Source organism: Carassius carassius, chromosome 25 (genome assembly GCF_963082965.1).
Source record: "Carassius carassius chromosome 25, fCarCar2.1, whole genome shotgun sequence".
NCBI classification, from domain to species: domain Eukaryota; kingdom Metazoa; phylum Chordata; class Actinopteri; order Cypriniformes; family Cyprinidae; genus Carassius; species Carassius carassius.
This window is the reverse complement of record NC_081779.1, coordinates 14,797,058-14,820,699: the sequence shown is the minus strand read 5'-3', so window position 1 is coordinate 14,820,699 and position 23,642 is coordinate 14,797,058. Positions and strand designations below refer to the sequence as shown.

General features: G+C 34.9%; 2 protein-coding genes, 1 long non-coding RNA gene and 1 pseudogene across 5 annotated transcripts; 3 read left to right on the top strand and 1 right to left on the bottom strand.

Annotated features, from left to right (window-relative positions):
• The first annotated feature begins 1,402 nt into the window (after window positions 1–1,402).
• Window positions 1,403–3,752, top strand: LOC132104291 (RNA-binding protein 48-like). 3 transcript variants are annotated; one of them, XM_059509654.1, is made up of 5 exons: window positions 1,403–1,551; window positions 1,725–1,915; window positions 2,457–2,556; window positions 2,645–3,190; window positions 3,487–3,752. In XM_059509654.1, the coding sequence occupies exons 1-5, from the start codon at window positions 1,426–1,428 to the stop codon at window positions 3,556–3,558; spliced, it is 1,035 nt and encodes a 344-aa protein (XP_059365637.1). In that variant the 5' UTR covers window positions 1,403–1,425; the 3' UTR covers window positions 3,559–3,752. The 3 variants fall into 3 exon arrangements, with proteins under 3 accessions (XP_059365637.1, XP_059365636.1, XP_059365635.1); XM_059509653.1 differs by having other exon boundaries at window positions 2,439–2,556; XM_059509652.1 differs by having other exon boundaries at window positions 2,411–2,556; window positions 2,628–3,190.
• Window positions 3,753–8,989: 5,237 nt separating this feature from the next.
• On the top strand, window positions 8,990–10,414 carry LOC132104880 (baculoviral IAP repeat-containing protein 2-like; annotated as a pseudogene).
• A 7,557-nt stretch (window positions 10,415–17,971) lies between these two features.
• On the top strand, window positions 17,972–18,963 carry LOC132104284 (uncharacterized). The gene is made up of 2 exons (XR_009423523.1): window positions 17,972–18,136; window positions 18,213–18,963. It is a non-coding gene; the product is annotated as an uncharacterized LOC132104284 (long non-coding RNA).
• On the bottom strand, window positions 18,818–20,568 carry LOC132104283 (progranulin-like). The gene is made up of 5 exons (XM_059509641.1): window positions 20,410–20,568; window positions 20,130–20,324; window positions 19,911–20,048; window positions 19,363–19,492; window positions 18,818–19,215 (listed from the first exon to the last, which is right to left on the bottom strand). Exons 1-5 carry the CDS (start codon window positions 20,500–20,502, stop codon window positions 19,202–19,204), a joined length of 570 nt encoding a protein of 189 aa, XP_059365624.1. The 5' UTR covers window positions 20,503–20,568; the 3' UTR covers window positions 18,818–19,201.
• Window positions 20,569–23,642: the final 3,074 nt, after the last annotated feature.

The following is a 23,642-nucleotide window of genomic DNA, read 5'->3' as shown; positions in this document are numbered from 1 at the left end:
TGCTAACACTGCTCCACAAAACGCCATGGCCAAAAACCTTGCTCTCCTCCTTCTTTTTAATTTTCTTCTTAAAACGAGAAGATTGTAATTGTGCTGGCTCCGTTGGGAAAATAACTTTAATATTGCAGAGCTCCGCTGTTGACTACACTGTTGTTGACATCCATGTTTAACGTTAGCTACTTCCGCAAACAAACGAGTGACGTCGTTGAACGTTGAGTACTCTTCTGCGCATGCGGGTCACTTCTGGGTCATTTCACGTTCACACAGGAGATCACAAAATGTCGCATTTAATTGGAAATGTGAACGGCCTTGCAAAAAAATCGAATTTTTTCAAAAAATCGGAATTGAGCATTAAGCCTTGCAGTGTGAACGTAGCCTAGTGATCAACTGTAAAAATAACAAATGTTACCTCTTCCCAACAGGGAAAACCACCAACAATCAAGAATCTCACACAAACACAAACACTATAATTTGCTGTTATACTCCATATAACTCCATATACAAGCCAGAAACTAAGCCTTTTTTTGCACAGGCCTATCTAAAGGGTTAATGGTCCCACCTAGTGATCAACTGTAAAAATAACAAATTTTACCTCTTCCCAAAAGGGAAAACCACAAACAATCAAGAATGCATGATTATATGGTGTCATGGCTTTCCAATCAAAAAATGTCGTTATAATGGAAGTCAATGGGGCAAAAACAGCCACCAACAACAAAATAGGGAGAAAAAATTTAAATCTAATGCTGCACAAAAACTAAAAATGCATCAAAGCCAATGTTGCTACTAATCTTTGACATGCCCAAGACTGTGATAAAAAGTAAAAAAAAAAAAAAATCCAGCCACATTTACAGCCACATTTTACCACAGATGTTTTCATCCCGAACATACCGTAAGGGTAGTGAATTTGAACAATCCACAAGGGTTAAGATGCTTTCTGAATTACTTTTTTCTTTACTAGGATTTTTCTTTAATTTTAAGAGTAAACGCCCACATTTCTAAGAATTATCTTAGAATTTTGTCACTAGGAGCTGCTTTTTGCATTAAGATTCTTTATGAATACGGGCCCAGTGGTTTACATAGCATGATGTGTGACAAAAGTCTAAGTTTCATATCTTTCCGGTGAAGTAAAAATTTGAATGGTTCGAAATCGAAACACACCTGACAACCCCTGAGTGACTGAATGAGTTCATTTAATACAAGGTTTAATTATTTTAAATTACATTTTAATGATTTTTTTTATTAAATGTTCAATAAAATGCCATTAAATTGATGCATATCTTGTTCAATTAGGAATTAAAATGTTAAATTTATTTTGCAATTGCCAATCACCACGATAACAATTAATGTGGTCGTTTAAAAAAAAATGAGACTTGTATTTTGAAAACCTATGAATTGTGTTCTTTGGTCGCTGGCTTCACCACACAAATGGACCTTTCGGTCTTTAATCCTTCGGTGTGGGACACCCAAAAAGTGTATAAACACCATGAGCAACAAAATGTTGCCGAAACACGCCCAAAATACAGAGAGGGAAGACGCCTCAAAGCTGTCAAGGTGGGCTTATTTTATAAAATGTTTTAGTGTATGTGATTATGTGATTTAAGCATAACGTTGTACTAATCAGTGTGCGCCTTCTCTGCAAAGATGTTGTATAAATTACTAAGTCCCCTCTCTAGGTTTTGAACCACAGCCAAAGTAAATCTGTTTGACTGAATCACTGATTTCAGGTGTATACCATCAACTTGGAGTCTCGGTTCCTGATAGTTCAAGGGGTTTCCGCTATCGGAGTGATGGCCGAGCTGGTGCAGCTCTTTGCTCTGTATGGAGTGATCGAGGAGTACAGAGCGCTGGATGAATACCCAGCAGAGCAGTTCACTGAAGTCTACTTATTTCAGTTCCAGAAGCTGACGAGTGCAAGGTGAACATGTTTAAAGTGAGCTTGAGCCGCACTTATTATTGTTATTTTTATTTTAGTTTTAACGAAAGAAACCTCTTATGCTCACCTGCATTAATTTCATCAAAAAAAAGACACAAAACCATTAATAATGTGGTATTATTACAATTTAAAATAAAACTATGTTTTAATATATTTTAAAATATAACTTATTCCTTTGATAGCTAAGGTGAATTTTCAGAAGTCATTACTCCAGTCATCAGTGTCACATGATTGCATTTTGCTGATTAGCTGCTCAAGTAATATTTCTTATTTCTATCAATATTGTAAACACTTGTTCTGCATACATTTGTGTGTGAAAACTGACACATAATGAATAAAAAAGTAGAAATGTATTTTTTTATTTTTCGTAATATTGTAAATATCTTTACTGTCACTTTTTTCATTTTTTTTACTTTAATTAATGAGAGGTTCAAAAGACTTTTTCATGGAGTGACATTACAATGTGGAATTTTTCAGGGTAGCTAAACGGCACACTGATGAAAAGAGCTTCTTTGGGGGTCAGTTACATGTCTGCTATGCCCCAGAGTATGAAACTGTGGAAGAGACAAGGCAAAAGTTACAGGACAGGAGAAGATATGTTAACAGAGCAAGTCAAAATACAGGTATTTTAAATCATATGAATTGTCTCCTAATAAGTTACATCTGTAGAAAATCTACATCACTTTTTTTGTAGCAAAACATCACAATCAGAAACTAGAAGAAAGCAGAGAGTCATCAAGCAGTGACACACGAGCAGCTGCAGAACCTGAGATCCAGAAAGACTCTGAAAAGGCCAGAATGGAGATTGTAAACCATGATGACATGGGCTTTCCTGTGTTTCCTTCACTCCCAGTGGAGGATGTTTCTTATAGAATTCATGGTTTTGCACAGCCATTACAGTTGCAGTGGACCACCAATACAACATTACCCACAGAGGATAAGATGGGCTCTCTACATAATTCCATCCCTCCTGTCCCAGAAACATCAAAGCAGAGTGCATCCTCCTCATCTTCATGTGTTAAAGAGAGAGATTTGAGTCATGTTCAGAAGAACCTTTCACCTTCTGTTAGATTTATGCCGAGGACTACACATTTAGAGAGTAGAAAAAGAAAGGTGGAGGGACAAGCGCTCTTTTTAAATGAAGCATCTGAAACGGAGACTCTGATTGGTCCAAAATTACCAGAGCTGCCCAAGGTGGATATGGAGGATCAGTCGCTAAATGTAACCGCCAGTTTGATCCGTCAAACAATGAGCAAGGTTAGTTTGTCTATTTCATTCTGTAACTGTAAATATTATGTAACTTGCGTACATTGTGTACCAGAGATATTATGGTTAATGGAAACTGAAAATGAAAAAATAAAATAAAATATAATATGTGTGTGTGTGTATTCAATTTGACCTAGTTGTTAAGGCAACAATTCTCATTTTAAATTAGTATAATTTCATGTAATTAACTCAAACTGAAAGATAAAACATTTAATAATAATATACATATATTTCATTATGGTATATTGTGATTTGTCAATTTTGTTTCTTTACTTTTCTTTTTGTAGGTTGCATCTGTTCCAGAGGTCAAACCTGTACAAGTAAAGACCCTTACAAAAAAGCCACGCAGAAGAATTTAATAAGACAATCATGGTCTTACGTTGAACATTATTTTAGATATTTATTTCAGTTTCACCCACAAATATTGTTTAACTATCTTTTTTTTTCTTATTCATAAAAAAAAAATCAAGTGATTCTTTTCAATGTCCATGTATTTTCTGGAATGCATGTTGCTCAAATGACAGTACGCTCTGCCAAATAAATGAAAGAACAATTTGAGAGCTTGTCCTTTAAAAATACAATACATTTTTATATAGTTACTTGTGATTTCTACCCTTGCACCTGGGAGGCAGTTGCCAAAATCTTCTACATTTACATTTAGTCATTTTGCAGACACTTTTATTTAAAGTGACTTACAATTGGGGGATACAAGTAGTATATATTCTACTGCTTCTGTCATGATGATTTATGACTTTGATCTTAGACCTTTTGACAGGTTGAACTTCCGGTGACCTTATGATGGATGGGTTGAACTTCCGGAATGAGTTCAGGGGCTAACCTATGACCGTTTCCCACGCATCGATCATGTGGTTTTGACAGAAAGTTTTACCCTATTGACCTAGTTAGTACTAAATTATAGTTTTTGACAGCTAGTTTAAACGGTAAAGGAAACACTCCCCACGCATCGATCATGTGGTTTTGACAGAAAGTTTTACCCTATTGCCCTAGTTAGTTCTAAATCATGGTTTTAGGAAACCCTCCCCTACGCTGTTTGAAGTTTGTGTCAGTTAGGTTGTTTGAAGTTTGTGCCTGTTATACGGTTATGTGTGTGTGTGTCTGTGTGTGTGTCTCCCCTCCCATTACAATCCTGAGCAGTGTATAAATGGGATCGGTGTGTTCTACGTTTGTATATAAAACATCCTATAATTTATATGATATAATTAATTATCATGCTAAGGTTGAAAAACATTTCAGTTATTTCACATTCATATATAAAACATTATATAATTTATATAATATAATTAATTATCATGCTAAGGTTGAAAAAAAAAAATTTTAGTTATTTCACATTTATATATAAAACATTCTATAATTTATATAATATTTATATAATTTATATAATATAATTAATTATCATGCTAAAGTTGAAAAACATTCTGTTCTTTTAAAAAGGTTAAAAAAAGCTTACTAAAACCAATTGTTTTAGTTTTAGATAAAAATTACATAAAACATTCTATCCTTTATATTCTATCCTTTATATAATTTATATAATATAAATTATATAATCTAAAACAATTAAACTGGTTGTCAAAAAATTATATCTTTTAAAATTATATAATGGAATGATTACACAATATATCTTACTAAAAAGAATAAAATAAAAATAACACATGTTTGTAAGTCTAGACGGTCTCTGACTTCAGTGATCAAGACATCAGGGACTGAAATTATAATCCTAAAAGTTTAAAAATGTTTTACATTTAATACATTATTAAAAGTTGTAATAGAGTTGTTAAATTATTAAAAGTGGTAAAACAAAAACACTGTTTTTTCTGAATGACCTCACTGTGGTGCGCGTGTCTGTGTCCGTCTATGCGCGCCCCCTCTCCGTCTGAGCTCTGACCCCCTCCTTTGCATACCAGAGTACGGTGAAATCTCACACTTACAAAAGTTGAAAACATGCCTTTAAAAGTATAATATAAATATCTTATTAATCCAATTGTTTTAGTTTTAGATGAATAAAAGTATAAATGAAATGCTTACTGAAACCAATTATTTTAGATAAACAAAATAATAAATAAAATTGTCTTACCTTATTTTAGAGAGAGTTGAAGAAGTAGCTCCTAACACATCATTGTCCATTGATGTCCACAAAAATGCAATGTATGAATGGATTCAAAATTGTTTTACACAACTGAATTCATATAGTCATTCCTGAATGTCTCTTAAAGCACCGTCTCAAAACATAGGGAGGCGCGCGGTATGTGTGTCAAAAAGTAAAACACACGTGTCTCTCTGTGTGTGTGTGTGTGTGTGTCTGTACGCGCCCCTTCACATGTGAGCTCTGACATATGAAACAGGACCCCACTCCACATTCCTGAGCACGGTGAAAGTGAGATTAATATACATATAACATCATATACAATAATTTAATATAATGTCTTACTAAAAAATCTACTGAAATGCTTGTAAAAAGAATAAAACTCATCTTACATGTTTAGAAACTTACAACTCTTGAACTTACATGTTCAAGAAGCTCTTAAGAGACATAAATCACAAAGTGGTTCTCTCTCACACCAGCGTCTCTGACTCAGAGGACTGTAATCAGTGATGGGATGAGACATTGTGTTAGGGCTAAAATTACTTCAAAGTAAAATCTTAAAAGGTTAAATGATATCTTTTAAAAATAAAATTTAAATAAATTATTAAAAGTCTTAATAAAAACAAATATTCTACAATGAGGGTCTGTGGAAAAATTCGACTTGAACTTAAAGTATATTTTTTTATTTATCATGGGTATGTAAAATAATTTAAAGTGTCACAAGTCATCTCACGCCTGTGAAATGTTCAATAATTTCTTAAGTTGTATCTGTGAGAAAATGACAATAACATAGGCCTATCTTCAGAGAGAGCAACCATGAGAACATTTAGAAACTGGGAATCTTCCAGAAATAAGGGTCTTCCGATCAGCGCAGAGAAAGAAGTTACTTGACAATAATGATAACTTCAGGATATCGGATGACAGATGAGCCTCTGTGCATCGTGTCAGAGCGTATGTCATGTTAGTCTGCTAACGCCTTTCCAGGGCCAAAGTTTTGTACACACTAAATTTATTTCAAATCATAATCGTAAAATTAAAAGACTGTTTAAATCTTTAAAGTTTGAATGCATACTTATCTTCTATTTATCTTTTAGAAGACTTGTGTATGATATAAATTATTTTGTTTAACGGTGACCTAAAATATAATTGTTATTAAACAATGCCTGTTCAAAACTTTAGATGGTTGAAAAACTGTACTTGGTCGTAAACTGTACTTAAATTAGTTAATAAACAAAAAAAATAAACATTTTCAAACTGTAATTTAACCATATTTGATTAATATTATGTTGATTTAAAGTTTTTGTTATTAACTAATACTTATAACATCAGACCCAAAATAAACAGATAATGGAATCTTCACACTATACAGTTAGATATTCTCCTACTTAGTATCTTTGGATGTATCTGTGGCTGGATTTTGTCACACTCTTGTAAAGACTATGGACTAACTTTAAAACATAATTTTTATACAGGAATCACATGTGTAAGATTCAAAAGATCAATTCACTAAGAATTTGTGATACACAAATAAATACACAAAAGTTTTCAAATGATGATGGTTTTATTACTCCGCTAGATTAGTCATCTTGTTCAGATAGCAGACGACGCTGTTTCACATGTTGTACGTTGGACTGTGTGTGTGTGTGTTTTAGGTGAAGACGTTTCTTTGAGAGCCGTTTATAGAAATAAATGACGCTTAAGAATTTAAGTGATAGTTTGACTACATTGATATCAATCACACAAATACGAATCGCACAAGCTGTTTTACACTTTTACAGCAGAATCACATCCGACTATTGCACCGAGAGAGACATACTCATTAAAGATCGAGGCCTTAAAGTTCCACACTTTGGTAAAACCTGCAGATAAAAAAAGAAAAGTCAATTCTAATTCTAATTCTTCATCATCATGAGCCATTTAAAACAAATACAGAAAAAGCCACTATAGTGATCAGTTTTAGCTTTTGACTGTTTGTCATTGACATCTTGCTTCGTTTAGTTTGCAAAAAGTGCATAGAGTGTGGTCAGATATTGCATGAAGAGAATTTATGAAAAACATGAATAAATATTGCATCAAGAGAATTAAATGACGGTCCTTCTGAGAGTGTTTAGTATGAGAGTGAATCTTTCTGCTATGTCTACGAAACATCGACGTCAAAGATAAGTATTAAACTTTAAACTCGTCTAACTATTACACTTATTTTTTTTATTACACAGTTATTTGTGTGTGTGTGTCACTAAACAACGGTTAAGCTAATGAATTACGGTTGATACGTGGTATTTTTATGTGAAAGGGGGATGATTCATTTTTTATTCTGACCCCACCAATACTTTTAGGCATCTGTCTTTTAGGCCCGATCCAGAAAACAGTTGTTGTGTCTTAATAATTGTTCTTCTTTTTATGATCTTTTTATTCGGCAGAATGCCGATATATTTTACATATCGTAAATTTCAATTGTTAGATAAATCATCTAACTATTATATGTGAAACAAGCTCAGTCGCATTAGAGTTGGATTCTTGTTTACATTGAACATCGTTATTGAACCTTTTTCAATATTATTGAAAATAATTGTTATAAAAGCGCTATTGTTCTAGGCCTCATCAAAGTTCACATAGTTTTCACCGGACCACTCTGAAACAAGACCAAATATTTGCGTGTAACATTTTGTTTGCATTTCTTCTGAAACACCCCGTTTTGAAATTGTTTAACATCACCATTCTCGATCTATTATAGCTTGTCTATTTTCCTTACACTTTAACACTTACCGTATTGTCGGGTGTGATTGTAATGTTTTGTATGCCGTTTTATTTACACTTTCCCCTGGATATCATATTTGTTATATATCTCTTTGTTCATATACGACAGTATTCACATGAATTGGCTTGATTTGTATCTTGATTTGATACGCGAGACATTTACATTATATTATTATACCGTCTTAGTTTTTAAAATAGCGCTAAAATGTATATTTTAACCATGCGGATATAGAATGCCCCACAAGGTTCTCTGTTCTCTGGTTCTATGTTTTAAAAATGCCGCGAAACAAAGACAAGGACGCCTCTTTCTATAAGCGACCCTCAAAATTTGTGCATACAACAAAATTACTTTTGTCTCACTGTTTGAAGAAAAACTTAAATCAGCTGGTGCTTGATAACTATTGAAGTTATTAAACAACCCTGAATTCGGTAATGATGCGATATGGATATCACGTTTTAATTTTAGCTCAATACATTTAATTGCGGTAAAGGTCTATGAACTTTAACAATAGTCGGTAAAATGAACTTAAACATGAAATAAATCCTAACTACTTTCTAAATGTTTGTAAATCCAAAAACTGTTGTCACTGGTGTCAAAAAATGCAAAAACTGACGTTGGTGAATTAGTTGAAAGTCTTGCCAGCTACATCGTAGAGCAAGACATGATAGCCTGCGGATATTTTCTATTCTGGTTAGACCATCTGTAAATGTCTTTCACTCAAATTTCTTCAATGTATGAAAGTATAATGTTGAAATAAAAATTTCTGAATGAAAAAATGTCTGAGCTCATAAAATTAGTATTATAATAATAATATTTAGAATACTACATGATTTAAAAGATTAAATATTTGTTTTCTGCATTTTAATTACCGTATTCCTGAGGCGGCAACCATTTCCGTTCCAGAGTGGACACGCCCTGTGGTCACATTTTTATGTCTTCATCCAGAGCCTTCATCAAAAGTGCCTTTTCCCCGCTTCGCAACGTAGCCATGCTACAGCTTTCCGGCCCCGCGACACCCGTTTCAGGCCAAAAGAAGGAGCGGGTGGGTTACCTAGATATGTCTCACCAGCGACCTCGGGTTTGCCACAATCCTGACATGCGTCGGGAACGGGAACGCCTTGACACCTTTCAGAATTGGACTCCTGCACCAGTAAGTCCAGCCAAGCTTGCCAAAAGTGGTTTCTACTACCTTGGTCAGGGTGACAGAGTGGCTTGCTTCAGTTGTGGAGGCCAGCTTAGCAACTGGGAACCGGGAGATCGTGCAGTATCAGAGCACCAGAGGCATTACCCCAACTGCCGCTTTGTTAGAGGTGACCGAGCAGATAATGTACCTTTATCTAGCCTTTTCAATATATCGGCAATGCAACAGTGTGAAGAAAGGTTGCTCACATTTGTCTACTGGCCCTCAAGAATAACTGTTCGACCAGACCAATTGGCTAAGGCTGGTTTTTACTATGTTGGTTGTAATGATGACGTGAAGTGCTTTTCTTGCGATGGTGGACTCAGATGTTGGGAGTCTGGTGATGATCCATGGGTAGAACATGCCAAGTGGTTTCCAAGATGTGAATACCTGTTGCAAGAAAAGGGCCTAGAGTTTGTTCATCAGATTCAAGCAAGATTTCCAAGACTATTTGAACAGCTATTGACTAATGGAGACAGCGACTGAAAAGAATTTGTTAATCCGCCTGTGGGTCCTGGAGAAGACCGTTCAGAAGATGCGGTGGTGAAGTCTGCTTTAGAGATGGGATTTGATTTTGGCCTGGTGAAGCAAACCGTTCAGAGCAAAATTCTCGCAAGTGGAGAAAATTACAAAACCGTTCAAGCGTTGGTATCTGATTTACTAAGTGCAGAAGAAATGGCATTAGATGGTTTTACTTTTCTTAAGAAACATCATCTTGCCGTGTCACAGCGCCTAAAAAGTGTGCAGAGCTTAATGGACCATCTTCTAGAGGAGAGCGTCATCTCACAGAAAGAGTATGACATTATTCGTAACTGCGCTACAGTCATGCAGCAGACAGGGCAGCTCATTGAGTTAGTCCTGTCGAAAGGAAATGCAGCAGCAGAGGTCTTCCTCAACTGGATCAAGAAGAATGATGTCTGCCTGCTGAGAGAACTGATGGCCCAGACAAATGAAGCTGCATCCCCAAGTCAAGATCTTTCAGACTTGCCTATGGAGGAACAGTTAAGAAGACTTCAAGAGGAGCGCACATGCAAAGTTTGCATGGATAAAGAAGTGAACATTGTCTTCATCCCCTGTGGTCACCTAGTTGTGTGCAAAGAATGTGCACCTTCTCTGAGCAAGTGCCCCATATGTAGAGGCTTGGTCAAAGGAGCTGTCCGTACTTTCCTATCATAAAGTGAAGATATTCACCATCCAAGTAACAAACAGTTTTTGGATTTAACTTGATGCATAAAAACAAAGTTTATTATTTTCACTCGATCCAGTGACAACAGTTTTTGGATTTACAAACATTTAGAAAGTAGTTAGAATTTATTTCATGTTTAAGTTCATTTTACCGACTATTGTTAAAGTTCATAGACCTTTACCGCATTTAAATGTATTGAGCTAAAATTAAAACATGATATCCATATCGCATCATTACCGAATTCAGGGTTGTTTAATAACTTCAATAGTTATCAAGCACCAGCTGATTTAAGTTTTTCTTCAAACAGTGAGACAAAAGTAATTTTGTTGTATGCACAAATTTTGAGGGTCGCTTATAGAAAGAGGCGTCCTTGTCTTTGTTTCGCGGCATTTTTAAAACATAGAACCAGAGAACAGATAACCTTGTGGGGCATTCTATATCCGCATGGTTAAAATATACATTTTAGCGCTATTTTAAAAACTAAGACGGTATAATAATATAATGTAAATGTCTCGCGTATCAAATCAAGATACAAATCAAGCCAATTCATGTGAATACTGTCGTATATGAACAAAGAGATATATAACAAATATGATATCCGGGGGAAAGTGTAAATAAAACGGCATACAAAACATTACAATCACACCGACAATACGGTAAGTGTTAAAGTGTAAGGAAAATAGACAAGCTACAATAGATCGAGAATGGTGATGTTAAACAATTTCAAAACAGGGTGTTTCAGAAGAAATGCAAACAAAATGTTACACGCAAATATTTGGTCTTGTTTCAGAGTGGTCCGGTGAAAACTATGTGAACTTTGATGAGGCCTAGAACAATAGCGCTTTTATAACAATTATTTTCAATAATATTGAAAAAGGTTCAATAACGATGTTCAATGTAAACAAGAATCCAACTCTAATGCGACTGAGCTTGTTTCACATATAATAGTTAGATGATTTATCTAACAATTGAAATTTACGATATGTAAAATATATCGGCATTCTGCCGAATAAAAAGATCATAAAAAGAAGAACAATTATTAAGACACAACAACTGTTTTCTGGATCGGGCCTAAAAGACAGATGCCTAAAAGTATTGGTGGGGTCAGAATAAAAAATGAATCATCCCCCTTTCACATAAAAATACCACGTATCAACCGTAATTCATTAGCTTAACCGTTGTTTAGTGACACACACACACAAATAACTGTGTAATAAAAAAAATAAGTGTAATAGTTAGACGAGTTTAAAGTTTAATACTTATCTTTGACGTCGATGTTTCGTAGACATAGCAGAAAGATTCACTCTCATACTAAACACTCTCAGAAGGACCGTCATTTAATTCTCTTGATGCAATATTTATTCATGTTTTTCATAAATTCTCTTCATGCAATATCTGACCACACTCTATGCACTTTTTGCAAACTAAACGAAGCAAGATGTCAATGACAAACAGTCAAAAGCTAAAACTGATCACTATAGTGGCTTTTTCTGTATTTGTTTTAAATGGCTCATGATGATGAAGAATTAGAATTAGAATTGACTTTTCTTTTTTTTATCTGCAGGTTTTACCAAAGTGTGGAACTTTAAGGCCTCGATCTTTAATGAGTATGTCTCTCTCGGTGCAATAGTCGGATGTGATTCTGCTGTAAAAGTGTAAAACAGCTTGTGCGATTCGTATTTGTGTGATTGATATCAATGTAGTCAAACTATCACTTAAATTCTTAAGCGTCATTTATTTCTATAAACGGCTCTCAAAGAAACGTCTTCACCTAAAACACACACACACACAGTCCAACGTACAACATGTGAAACAGCGTCGTCTGCTATCTGAACAAGATGACTAATCTAGCGGAGTAATAAAACCATCATCATTTGAAAACTTTTGTGTATTTATTTGTGTATCACAAATTCTTAGTGAATTGATCTTTTGAATCTTACACATGTGATTCCTGTATAAAAATTATGTTTTAAAGTTAGTCCATAGTCTTTACAAGAGTGTGACAAAATCCAGCCACAGATACATCCAAAGATACTAAGTAGGAGAATATCTAACTGTATAGTGTGAAGATTCCATTATCTGTTTATTTTGGGTCTGATGTTATAAGTATTAGTTAATAACAAAAACTTTAAATCAACATAATATTAATCAAATATGGTTAAATTACAGTTTGAAAATGTTTATTTTTTTTGTTTATTAACTGATTTAAGCACAGTTTACGACCAAGTACAGTTTTTCAACCATCTAAAGTTTTGAACAGGCATTGTTTAATAACAATTATATTTTAGGTCACCGTTAAACAAAATAATTTATATCATACACAAGTCTTCTAAAAGATAAATAGAAGATAAGTATGCATTCAAACTTTAAAGATTTAAACAGTCTTTTAATTTTACGATTATGATTTGAAATAAATTTAGTGTGTACAAAACTTTGGCCCTGGAAAGGCGTTAGCAGACTAACATGACATACGCTCTGACACGATGCACAGAGGCTCATCTGTCATCCGATATCCTGAAGTTATCATTATTGTCAAGTAACTTCTTTCTCTGCGCTGATCGGAAGACCCTTATTTCTGGAAGATTCCCAGTTTCTAAATGTTCTCATGGTTGCTCTCTCTGAAGATAGGCCTATGTTATTGTCATTTTCTCACAGATACAACTTAAGAAATTATTGAACATTTCACAGGCGTGAGATGACTTGTGACACTTTAAATTATTTTACATACCCATGATAAATAAAAAAATATACTTTAAGTTCAAGTCGAATTTTTCCACAGACCCTCGTTGTAGAATATTTGTTTTTATTAAGACTTTTAATAATTTATTTAAATTTTATTTTTAAAAGATATCATTTAACCTTTTAAGATTTTACTTTGAAGTAATTTTAGCCCTAACACAATGTCTCATCCCATCACTGATTACAGTCCTCTGAGTCAGAGACGCTGGTGTGAGAGAGAACCACTTTGTGATTTATGTCTCTTAAGAGCTTCTTGAACATGTAAGTTCAAGAGTTGTAAGTTTCTAAACATGTAAGATGAGTTTTATTCTTTTTACAAGCATTTCAGTAGATTTTTTAGTAAGACATTATATTAAATTATTGTATATGATGTTATATGTATATTAATCTCACTTTCACCGTGCTCAGGAATGTGGAGTGGGGTCCTGTTTCATATGTCAGAGCTCACATGTGAAGGGGCACGTACAGACACACACACACACACACACACACACACACACACACACGCACACACACACACACACACACAGAGACACGTGTGTTTTACTTTTTGACACACATACCGCGCGCCTCCCTATGTTTTGAGACTGTGCTTTAAGAGACATTCAGGAATGACTATATGAATTCAGTTGTGTAAAACAATTTTGAATCCATTCATACATTGCATTTTTGTGGACATCAATGGACAATGATGTGTTAGGAGCTACTTCTTCAACTCTCTCTAAAATAAGGTAAGACAATTTTATTTATTATTTTGTTTATCTAAAATAATTGGTTTCAGTAAGCATTTCATTTATACTTTTATTCATCTAAAACTAAAACAATTGGATTAATAAGATATTTATATTATACTTTTAAAGGCATGTTTTCAACTTTTGTAAGTGTGAGATTTCACCGTACTCTGGTATGCAAAGGAGGGGGTCAGAGCTCAGACGGAGAGGGGGCGCGCATAGACGGACACAGACACGCGCACCACAGTGAGGTCATTCAGAAAAAACAGTGTTTTTGTTTTACCACTTTTAATAATTTAACAACTCTATTACAACTTTTAATAATGTATTAAATGTAAAACATTTTTAAACTTTTAGGATTATAATTTCAGTCCCTGATGTCTTGATCACTGAAGTCAGAGACCGTCTAGACTTACAAACATGTGTTATTTTTATTTTATTCTTTTTAGTAAGATATATTGTGTAATCATTCCATTCTATAATTTTAAAGGATATAATTTTTTGACAACCATAGTTTAATTGTTTTAGATTATATAATTTATATTATATAAATTATATAAAGGATAGAATATAAAGGATAGAATGTTTTATGTAATTTTTATCTAAAACTAAAACAATTGGTTTTAGTAAGCTTTTTATAACCTTTTTAAAAGAACAGAATGTTTTTCAACTTTAGCATGATAATTAATTATATTATATAAATTATATAAATATTATATAAATTATAGAATGTTTTATATATAAATGTGAAATAACTAAAATGTTTTTTTTTTCAACCTTAGCATGATAATTAATTATATTATATAAATTATATAATGTTTTACATATGAATGTGAAATAACTGAAATGTTTTTCAACCTTAGCATGATAATTAATTATATCATATAAATTATAGGATGTTTTATATACAAACGTAGAACACACCGATCCCATTTATACACTGCTCAGGAATGTAATGGGAGGGGAGACACACACACACATAACCGTATAACAGGCACAAACTTCAACCAACCTAACTGACACAAACTTCAAACAGCGTAGGGGAGGGTTTCCTAAAACCATGATTTAGAACTAACTAGGGCAATAGGGTAAAACTTTCTGTCAAAACCACATGATCGATGCGTGGGGAGTGTTTCCTTTACCGTTTAAACTAGCTGTCAAAAACTATAATTTAGTACTAACTAGGTCAATAGGGTAAAACTTTCTGTCAAAACCACATGATCGATGCGTGGGAAACGGTCATAGGTTAGCCCCTGAACTCATTCCGGAAGTTCAACCCATCCATCATAAGGTCACCAGAAGTTCAACCTGTCAAAAGGTCAAAGGTCAAAGTCATAAATCATCATGACAGAAGCAGTAGAATAATTACTACTACTGATACATATTGTGATTCTTCTTAAATAGGCAAAAAGACACAGAAAGAGCTTGTATGTTATACCAAGTTTTAGACATTGTTCAAATAAGTACAAGCTAGAAAGAGATGGAATCAATAAACGAGAAAGTGTTGTTGTTGTTGTTGTTTTTTATAGTAGTTTCGAGAGGAGTTTTCAGCTGTCGCTTGAAAATTGTCAGGGATCCAGCATTCTGGATGGGGGGAGGATCATTCCACCAGCCAGGAATAATTAATGGGAATGTTCTGGAAAGTGATTTTGAGCCTCTCTGTAATGGTACCAAGTCTCAGACTTCTGGAGGGGAACTATATTTGTAATAGTGAGTGGAAGTAGATGGGTGCTGGATCTGTGGCTGTTCTATATGCAAGCATCAATGTTTTGAACTTGATGTGAGCCGCAACCGGTAGCCAGTGCAAGGAGATAAAGTGAGGTGTAACATGGGCACTTTTGGCCTTGTTGAAGGCCAGTCATGCTGCCAGTAACTTGCGGTGAAATCTTGTCATGGGTAGGCTGTGACCTATCAATGTGTGGAATATATGTTCATATATTCATTCAGTTAATTTAGCAACCCAAGTTCATATCAGGCATGATCAGATCGCTGCCTGCATTCAGCAAAGTCAGTCATGTGAGGCTAATGCACAATCAAATATAATAATCAAATTAATGGACACATCTATCTTATGACCTATACAACAAACAAATGTTTTGTGCGGGACACAGAGAAGGAGGCGGCGCGGCAGCCTAGTCACTCCATCAAAATGGACAGACAGCCACGGCGCACACACACACACACACACACACTTTTGGTCTGGTGACGGCGCACCAGGCTACAGTCAGAAAACATTGCGTCAGCAGTACAGCTTTAAAGTACAAAAACAGCTTATTCGCTCCTACAAACTGCTAGGCGCACACACCGACACGCAAGTATACTAGATGCTAGTATTCGGGAAGCGCGCGGATTGAGTGAGAGCGAGTAGATCACGTGACATGAAGCAAGCTCGGTCTCTGCCTCAATGTTGATAATTCAAGACAGCATGAGAACTGACTGCGCATGCGCAAATCTATATAAACTACGTTCTATGGACCAAAGAGGCACCGCTCACCTTTGCCTCAATGGCTATGGCTTTTGAATTTCCTGCATGAAACAACGGTTTTTAGGAGCAAACAATGGCAAAATGAGTATATTATGTGTATTCCTGAAAATTTTTGTTACAAAAAATAATATTTGGAATAAAATTAATGCAATTAATAATGTGGTGAATTAATAAAGCTCTTGGAATTAATAAATGTAATGTCAACATTTCCTTTGGTGAGGCACTGCCTACCCTGCCTACCCTGACCGCACGTCCCTGCATGCTGCTGCATTCTGAGTGATTTGTAAAGGTTTGATTGTGCTTGATGGAAGTCCAGCCAGAAGAGCATTGCAGTATTCCAGCCTAGAAATGACAAGGGCCTGAACAAGAAGTTGTGCAGCATGGTCCGTTAAAAAAGGCCTGATCCTTTCTGATGTTGTACGATGCAAACCTGCAAGATCAAGCAGTCTTTGTAATGTGGTCTTTGAAGGTCAGCTGGTCTTCAAAGGTTACACCAAGATTTGTGACTGAAGTTGATGGGGTAATTGTAGAAAAACCTAGCTGGATGGAGAAATCATACTATAGATGTGGAGTGGCGGGGAAGACAAGAAGGTTAGTCTTTGCAAGTTTGATCTGTAGATGATATGCTTTCATCCATGCCGAGATGTCTGCCAAACAACCTAAGATCTGTGCAGCTACCGTTGGATCATCTGGTTGGAGTGAAAGATAGAGCTGTGTATCATCAACATAGCAATGGTAGGAGAATCCATGTGCCTGTATGTTGGGATCCAGTGATGTTGTGTATATGGAGAAGAGGAGGGGTCCAAGAACTGATCACTGAGGAATCCCAGTGACAAGTTGATGTGCTTTGGACACCTCCCCTCCCCAAGCCACACTGAAAGACCTACCAATGAGATAGGATTCAAACCAGGAAGTGGAATCTTTGTGATGCCCAGTGATGAGAGGGCAGACAGAAGGATCTGATGATTGACCGTGTCAGAAGCAGCAGCTAGATCCAGCAGAATAAGAACTGATGATTTGGATCAGCTTTTGCAATCCACAGGGCTTCCGTGACTGACAGTAGTACAGTCTCAGTTGAATGGCCACTACTGAAACCTGATTGGTTAGCTTCCAGTTTGAGGTTCTGTGAAAGAAACAATGATCTGTAACATCTGGTTGAAAACAACTCTTTTGAGGGTTTTCAGTATGAATGACAGGAGAGAGACAGGTCTGTAGCTTTCTGTAAGTGAAGTTTTTAAAATTATTATTATATATATATATATATATATTTTAGCAGAGGGGTTACCCAAGCCTGCTTGAATGCAGTGGGAAAGGTGCCAGTGAGTAAAAGGTCACCAGTAAAAAGTTTTTATCTTTGACTGTCTTTTCAGAATAAGAAACTTTCCCATCATGGTCATACAGTAATCCTAAAAAAAAAAAATAATAATAATAATTATATATATATATATATATATATATATATATATATATATATATATATAGATAGATAGATAGATAGATAGATAGATAGATAGATAGATAGACAGAGAGAGATAGAGATAGATCTATATATATATATAGAGAGAGATAGATAGATATATATATATATAAATATATATATAGATAGATAGATAGATAGATAGATAGATGTAGATATATATTTATGTATATATATTGTACTTAACAATGGTTAATTATTACTGACAAATGGCAGGACCATTTTCATCAAGGCGATCTCTACAATGTCCTTAATGCCCTCATGGGATCCTTTTCAGTGGGTTGATTGATGAGGCTGTCTTACAGCATTTGTAACATCGCCAGTGAGATGTATCCATTTTGTATACATCAAAACAGACTATATCTATATACTGAACAAAATTATAAACGCAACACTTTTGATTTTGCCCCAATTTTTCATGAGCTGAACTTAAAGATCTAAGGCTTTTTTATGTACACAAAAGGCCTATTTCTATTAAATATTGTTCACAATTCTGTCTAAATCTGTGTTAGTAAGCACTTCTCCTTTGCCGAGATAATCCATCCACCTCAGGTGTAGCATATCAAGATGCTGATTAGACCACATGATTATTGCACAGGTGTGCCTTAGGCTGGCCACAATAAAAGGTCACTCTACAATGTGCAGTTTTATCCCACAGCCCAATGCCACAGATGTGGCAAGTTTTGAGGGAGCATGAAATTGGCATGCTGTTGAATGTTAATTTCTCTACCATAAGCCACAGCAACACTAAGTATTACAGCAGCATGGTAGTCTAATTTATTAAAATCATTGCTGAAAAGATTTCAGTATATTAAAAACATAAGCTGTTGGAAGTACACTGAATTGAATGAACAATTTGTCCCCTTAAAAGATTAATTCATGATAAATTATAAAAAGTACAAACAAACTAAAAACACTAAAAAAGCAACAGTTCAATTAATAAATGACAATGACATTTGACTGCAGTTCTTTAAAGTTTTATTTTGCATTAATTCAGCTTGAATCTATATCAACAGTAATTGTCTTCTGAAAGCTGTCACACTTGGTTAGAATAAACGCACATGATAGTTCAGGCATTTTTTAATAATCCAAACAGAGTAAATGCAACATAGAATAGTAGCAAGTAGAGACAAGACCTGACAACCAAGAAGTTAAACAGTTCAATTTAAATACATGACCAAATGGGGTGATAATAAATGATTGATAGTACACAGCTGACACTAATGAGTGTCCGTAACAACAAATTAACTAAGGGAAAATGATGCTGAGTGAAAGTGTGACAAAAGCCTCTTGCACTTGGTAAGTCTTTAATAAGACCTGCACCCAAGTCACGGGGGTTGTTTACTTACAACACCATCTCTATAAAAGAAAGAAATACAAATAATAACATGAGCAAACACAAAACTTTAGAGTTTTTATTATTGATTATGGGTTATATTAAAACCTATGTTCGTCTAAATGTATATAAGTGTCATGATTATGATAGCAACATAAAGTTTGTTTTACCATTGCAGCAACCCCACTGGCCAGCTGCTGTCTTGCAACAGAACTGCTCAGTCGAGCAGTAGAGATTTCCATCACAATGAACTGACTCAGTCTCGCTCTTCCATTTAAGAGCCTGGTCAATGGGCACAGACTGCAACAAAGATAAATACATATGCAGCTCAGATAAATATATTTGAATAATAGAATATAATATACCATTGAAGTCATTATCTGTCATGCATGTAGGTCATTGTTACACAGTGGTTTTCAGTCTTGGTCCTGGGGTTCCACCGCTCTGCACATTTTGTGTGTCTCCTTAATTTACCACACCTCATTCAGATCATCAGTTCATTAGATAAGAGCTCCATAAAATGCACTGAGTGTGTCAGAAAAGAGAGACATGCAAAATATGCAGAGCGGTGGGTCCCCATGACCAGGATTGAAAACCACTGTTTTCGTGATAGGTTGCATTGCTAGTCACATATTTTGAGTTACTGGTTGGATGGCTTGCATTACTTGTTGCATATAGTTTGCATTATTTTAGCATCGTATACAGAGTGCTGACTCACCTGAGGTTTCTGGATAGCCTTGGTGGCCGGCTCAGCAGAAGATGGCAGTTTTAACCACCCCCTCAAACAGAGGGTCGATGTCGCATCGCAGTGATAACCATGACGACAGCAATGACGTCCATCTCTGCAGCACTGACCCTGAAAGAGTGGGAAGAATGAGCCAGGGTTAAACATGAAACATAACTTAACAGAGTATAAAAGAGTTACTGATTCACTGACCATTAAGAATGAGCAGCAGTACCAAACACCAAAAGGGGAACGACAGCACGTTGTTCCGCTAGGACAGTAAGTAGAAGCATCACAGTATATGACAGAAACAGAGGCACTGTCAGACTCTAATGGGCCTGAGAGATCCATCATTGGCTCATCTGCAGCTACAAGAGCTGCCATGAGTAACATCAACACTGGAACCATCTGAAAACATTAAAGGAATTTGTTTTATACTATTATAGCTTTTTTTTCTTTCTTTTTTCCTGACAGTGAGAATAAGAACATTTACCTTGCTGTCTGGGTCTCCTCTGGTGTAGATTGTTTTGCTGCTGGTTGGGTGGTCCTGTGATGTTCTGACTGTACCTCTTATATATGTACCCATGGCTCCTCCTACAGTAAATACAGGAAATCTCTTCAGTTTGATTTTAACCAGGACATTTATATACCATTTTATGATTTTCTGAACATACAAAAGTTTTTTTCATGACCATAATATTATCAGATATGAAAGAAAGGGAATGAGAGTGAGGCAGAACTTTACAGAGGTAGTAAGAGGATCACTTCCTCACATCCAAACGCATTTATTTAACAATTTATTTGTTATTGGTAATTAACATTAATTAATCAATCAATTAAAAACATATTATTACGGTTAAATAACTGTTTAATATTTTTTTAAATGTCATTTATTCCTGTGCTTATTCCTGAATTTTCAACATTCATTATTTCAGTCTTTAGTGTCACATGATTCTTCAGAAATCATTCTAATCATTTCACCAATCAGTTTAATGTGTTCTTGCTGAAAGAAGTATTTAAAAAAAATAATAATGTTGCATTACTTGTTGCATAAAGTTTGCATTACTTTGGAGCCACTGACAGATCTGAGTTTTCTGTATATTTATTTCACAGTCATAAATACAGCGCCCTCCAAAAGTATTGGAACAGTGAAGGCAAAATTAAAAAAATGTTTTATTATTGGCTGTTTCAGTTCATACATGTTTTACATAAGAAGAATGGCACTTTTAGAGTTTCATTCCTGTATCTCATGATCATAATTATCGGGACAATTTAACTTGAAGCAAATGTAAAAGTTTGAAAGCTAGTATTTAGCTGCAAATCCCTTGCATGCAATCACAACAGTGACTCTACGACCCATAGATATCACCAAGTTCTTGGTCTCATCCTTAGAAAAGCATTTCATTCAGCCATTTTCAACTGAGTTTCTGCCTGTAGTCTCTTCTTCAGCTGGTGAAAAGCATGTTCAGTTTGATTTGTTGTTTCTTTTTACAAACGGAGGGAGAGATTGAATTGACTTTACTGTAATCGAGAACATGCCACAGAGTGTGTTTTGAAACCTATTTTTTTTTCTGTTTAAAATAATTGCCTTTTTATTGTCCACTGTTTATTTGCAGCTTGGAAATATTCAATAATATTTTATTATTGCTGGAAAATTAGATTAAATGATATTACTGCAATTTAAAATGCACTCAGATTAAAATTATACAAGTATGTACAGTACAAGTATGCAGGTCATTATAACATGATAGGTTGCATTACTGGTTGCATTGTTTCCATTACCATGGCATCATATAGTATTTGATCCTGCGTTATGTGTGCATGTGTGTCATAAGATTCCAGGTCTGATTAAGATGTCCTAGCAAAAAAAGTTTGAACAAATATTTATTTTAAATGTATGCTAAGAGAGTTGAGAAGATTGCATTAAAATGATTTCTTAAATAAAATTTCCCCAGCTCTGACACAACATTTGCAAACCGGATATTTTTAAACTGAGGTTGCCATTCACTTATTATGTAATGTCTGGAATATAAACATTTATTTGAAAACCACACCAACTGCCTACATTTCTATTCCTTCACTTTTTTAATGCAGATTGTAGTTGTTGTTTTCTTTGACTTCTATACAGGGACATATGACATATGACACATAGAGGGTATATTAAACTGTCTGTCATGCAACCTTATGTACATCAAATGCAAAAGTGTCATATTTTTAATCTTTGTCTATTATTAATCCAAACACAGGTTAAATGAAGTCTCAATCATAGCGCCTCACCACTGCATACAGCAAACAGGTAAAAGGTTTAGTTCACCCAAAAATGAAAATTAGCCTGTGTTTTATTCACCCTCAAAGCATCCTAGGTGTATGTGACTTTCTTCCTTCAGACGAATCCAATTGGAGTTATAATAAAAATTGTCCTGGCCCCTCCAAGCCTTTCAATGGGGGTAAGTGGGTGTTGGTTGTCAAATGTTTATTACGTTTGAAATATGGATATTTATCTTAGATAAACGCATGGATTCGCTATACTGGAGGCCTTTATTCACTACCCAGAGCCGTGTGAGGAATGTTTTATTACGGATGGGTGAAATTTATTTCACATCTTCTAAATTGTTGACAACCAACACCTGCCCATTGAAAGGCTTGGAGAAGCCAGGAATTTGTTTAATAGAACTCCGACTGGATTCGTCTGAAAGAAGAAAATCACATACACCTAGGATGCTTTGACGGGGAATAAAACACAGGCTAATTTTCATTTTTGGGTGAACTAAACCTTTAACTCTTGTTTACCTTTAACACTTTAACACTCATGACTATTTGATCCTCCAAAAAATTTTTTTTTTAAATATATTTATATATATATATGTGTGTGTGTGTGTGTGTGTGTGTGTGTGTGTGTGTGTGTGTGTGTGTGTGTGTGTGTGTGTGTGTGTGTGTGTGTGTGTGTGTGTGTGTGTGTGTGTGTGTGTGTGTGCGTGCGTGTGTGTGTGTGTGTGTGTATTATGGACTATGATCTCATAACACCACATGATCTCAAGATGTCAATATCTTGTTTTACATGTTTTTCTTATTATGCGCTATGGAAGGCAGGAGGGTGTAGATTATTGTCTCTCAAATTACACTACCCCCCCTACACACACAATGATTAAAAATGATTTGCTGAAAATTCGTATTAATATAAGTGTTGAAAACAGTTGTGCTGCTTAATCCTATGATAATTTTTTTTCCAGGTTTCTTTGATAAATAGAAAGTTCAAAAGAAAAGCATTTATTATAAACATAAATCTTTGTAATATTGTATTATATTATATTAACTAAATATCTGCATAACATCTTCTGTGTCACTTTATATCAATTTAATTAAAAGTATTATTTTGTATAGTTTATCTTTTGATGCTTGCTTTCTTTTTTCTTCATCATCATCTCTTCTTCTTCCTGACCCCAAACTTTTGAATGATGGAGTATACAATTAAATGTCTGCCAGGGAAAATACTTATGAATAATATTAAAATATTAAATTAATAATAATATTTGTGAATGTGCTTGTATGACTCAACAGTGCTAATGTTTGGGAATTAAACATTTTATAAGGATTTGGTTGTGAAACCCCATCCATTCAATAAAAAAACCAGTTCAACATTTATACTTCTTTTATTTTTCCAATAAATAGGAACGTAAAGAGATTTTGCCATTGAAGCTCTTGATAGAGATATTATGCAACATTTAT

Excerpts from the sequence above, each read along its gene's own strand:
- LOC132104283 (XM_059509641.1), bottom strand. The coding sequence starts at position 20,502 with ATGGGTACATATATAAGAGGTACAGTCAGAACATCACAGGACCACCCA. Across the intron at positions 20,325-20,409 it reads GAGGAGACCCAGACAGCAAG|ATGGTTCCAGTGTTGATGTT; the intron begins GTAAATGTTCTT and ends TAATGTTTTCAG. Across the intron at positions 19,493-19,910 it reads AGGCTATCCAGAAACCTCAG|TCTGTGCCCATTGACCAGGC; the intron begins GTGAGTCAGCAC and ends TCTTTGTTGCAG.
- LOC132104291 (XM_059509652.1), top strand. The coding sequence starts at position 1,426 with ATGGACCTTTCGGTCTTTAATCCTTCGGTGTGGGACACCCAAAAAGTG. Across the intron at positions 2,557-2,627 it reads CAGAGCAAGTCAAAATACAG|CAAAACATCACAATCAGAAA; the intron begins GTATTTTAAATC and ends CTTTTTTTGTAG. Across the intron at positions 3,191-3,486 it reads TCCGTCAAACAATGAGCAAG|GTTGCATCTGTTCCAGAGGT; the intron begins GTTAGTTTGTCT and ends TTCTTTTTGTAG.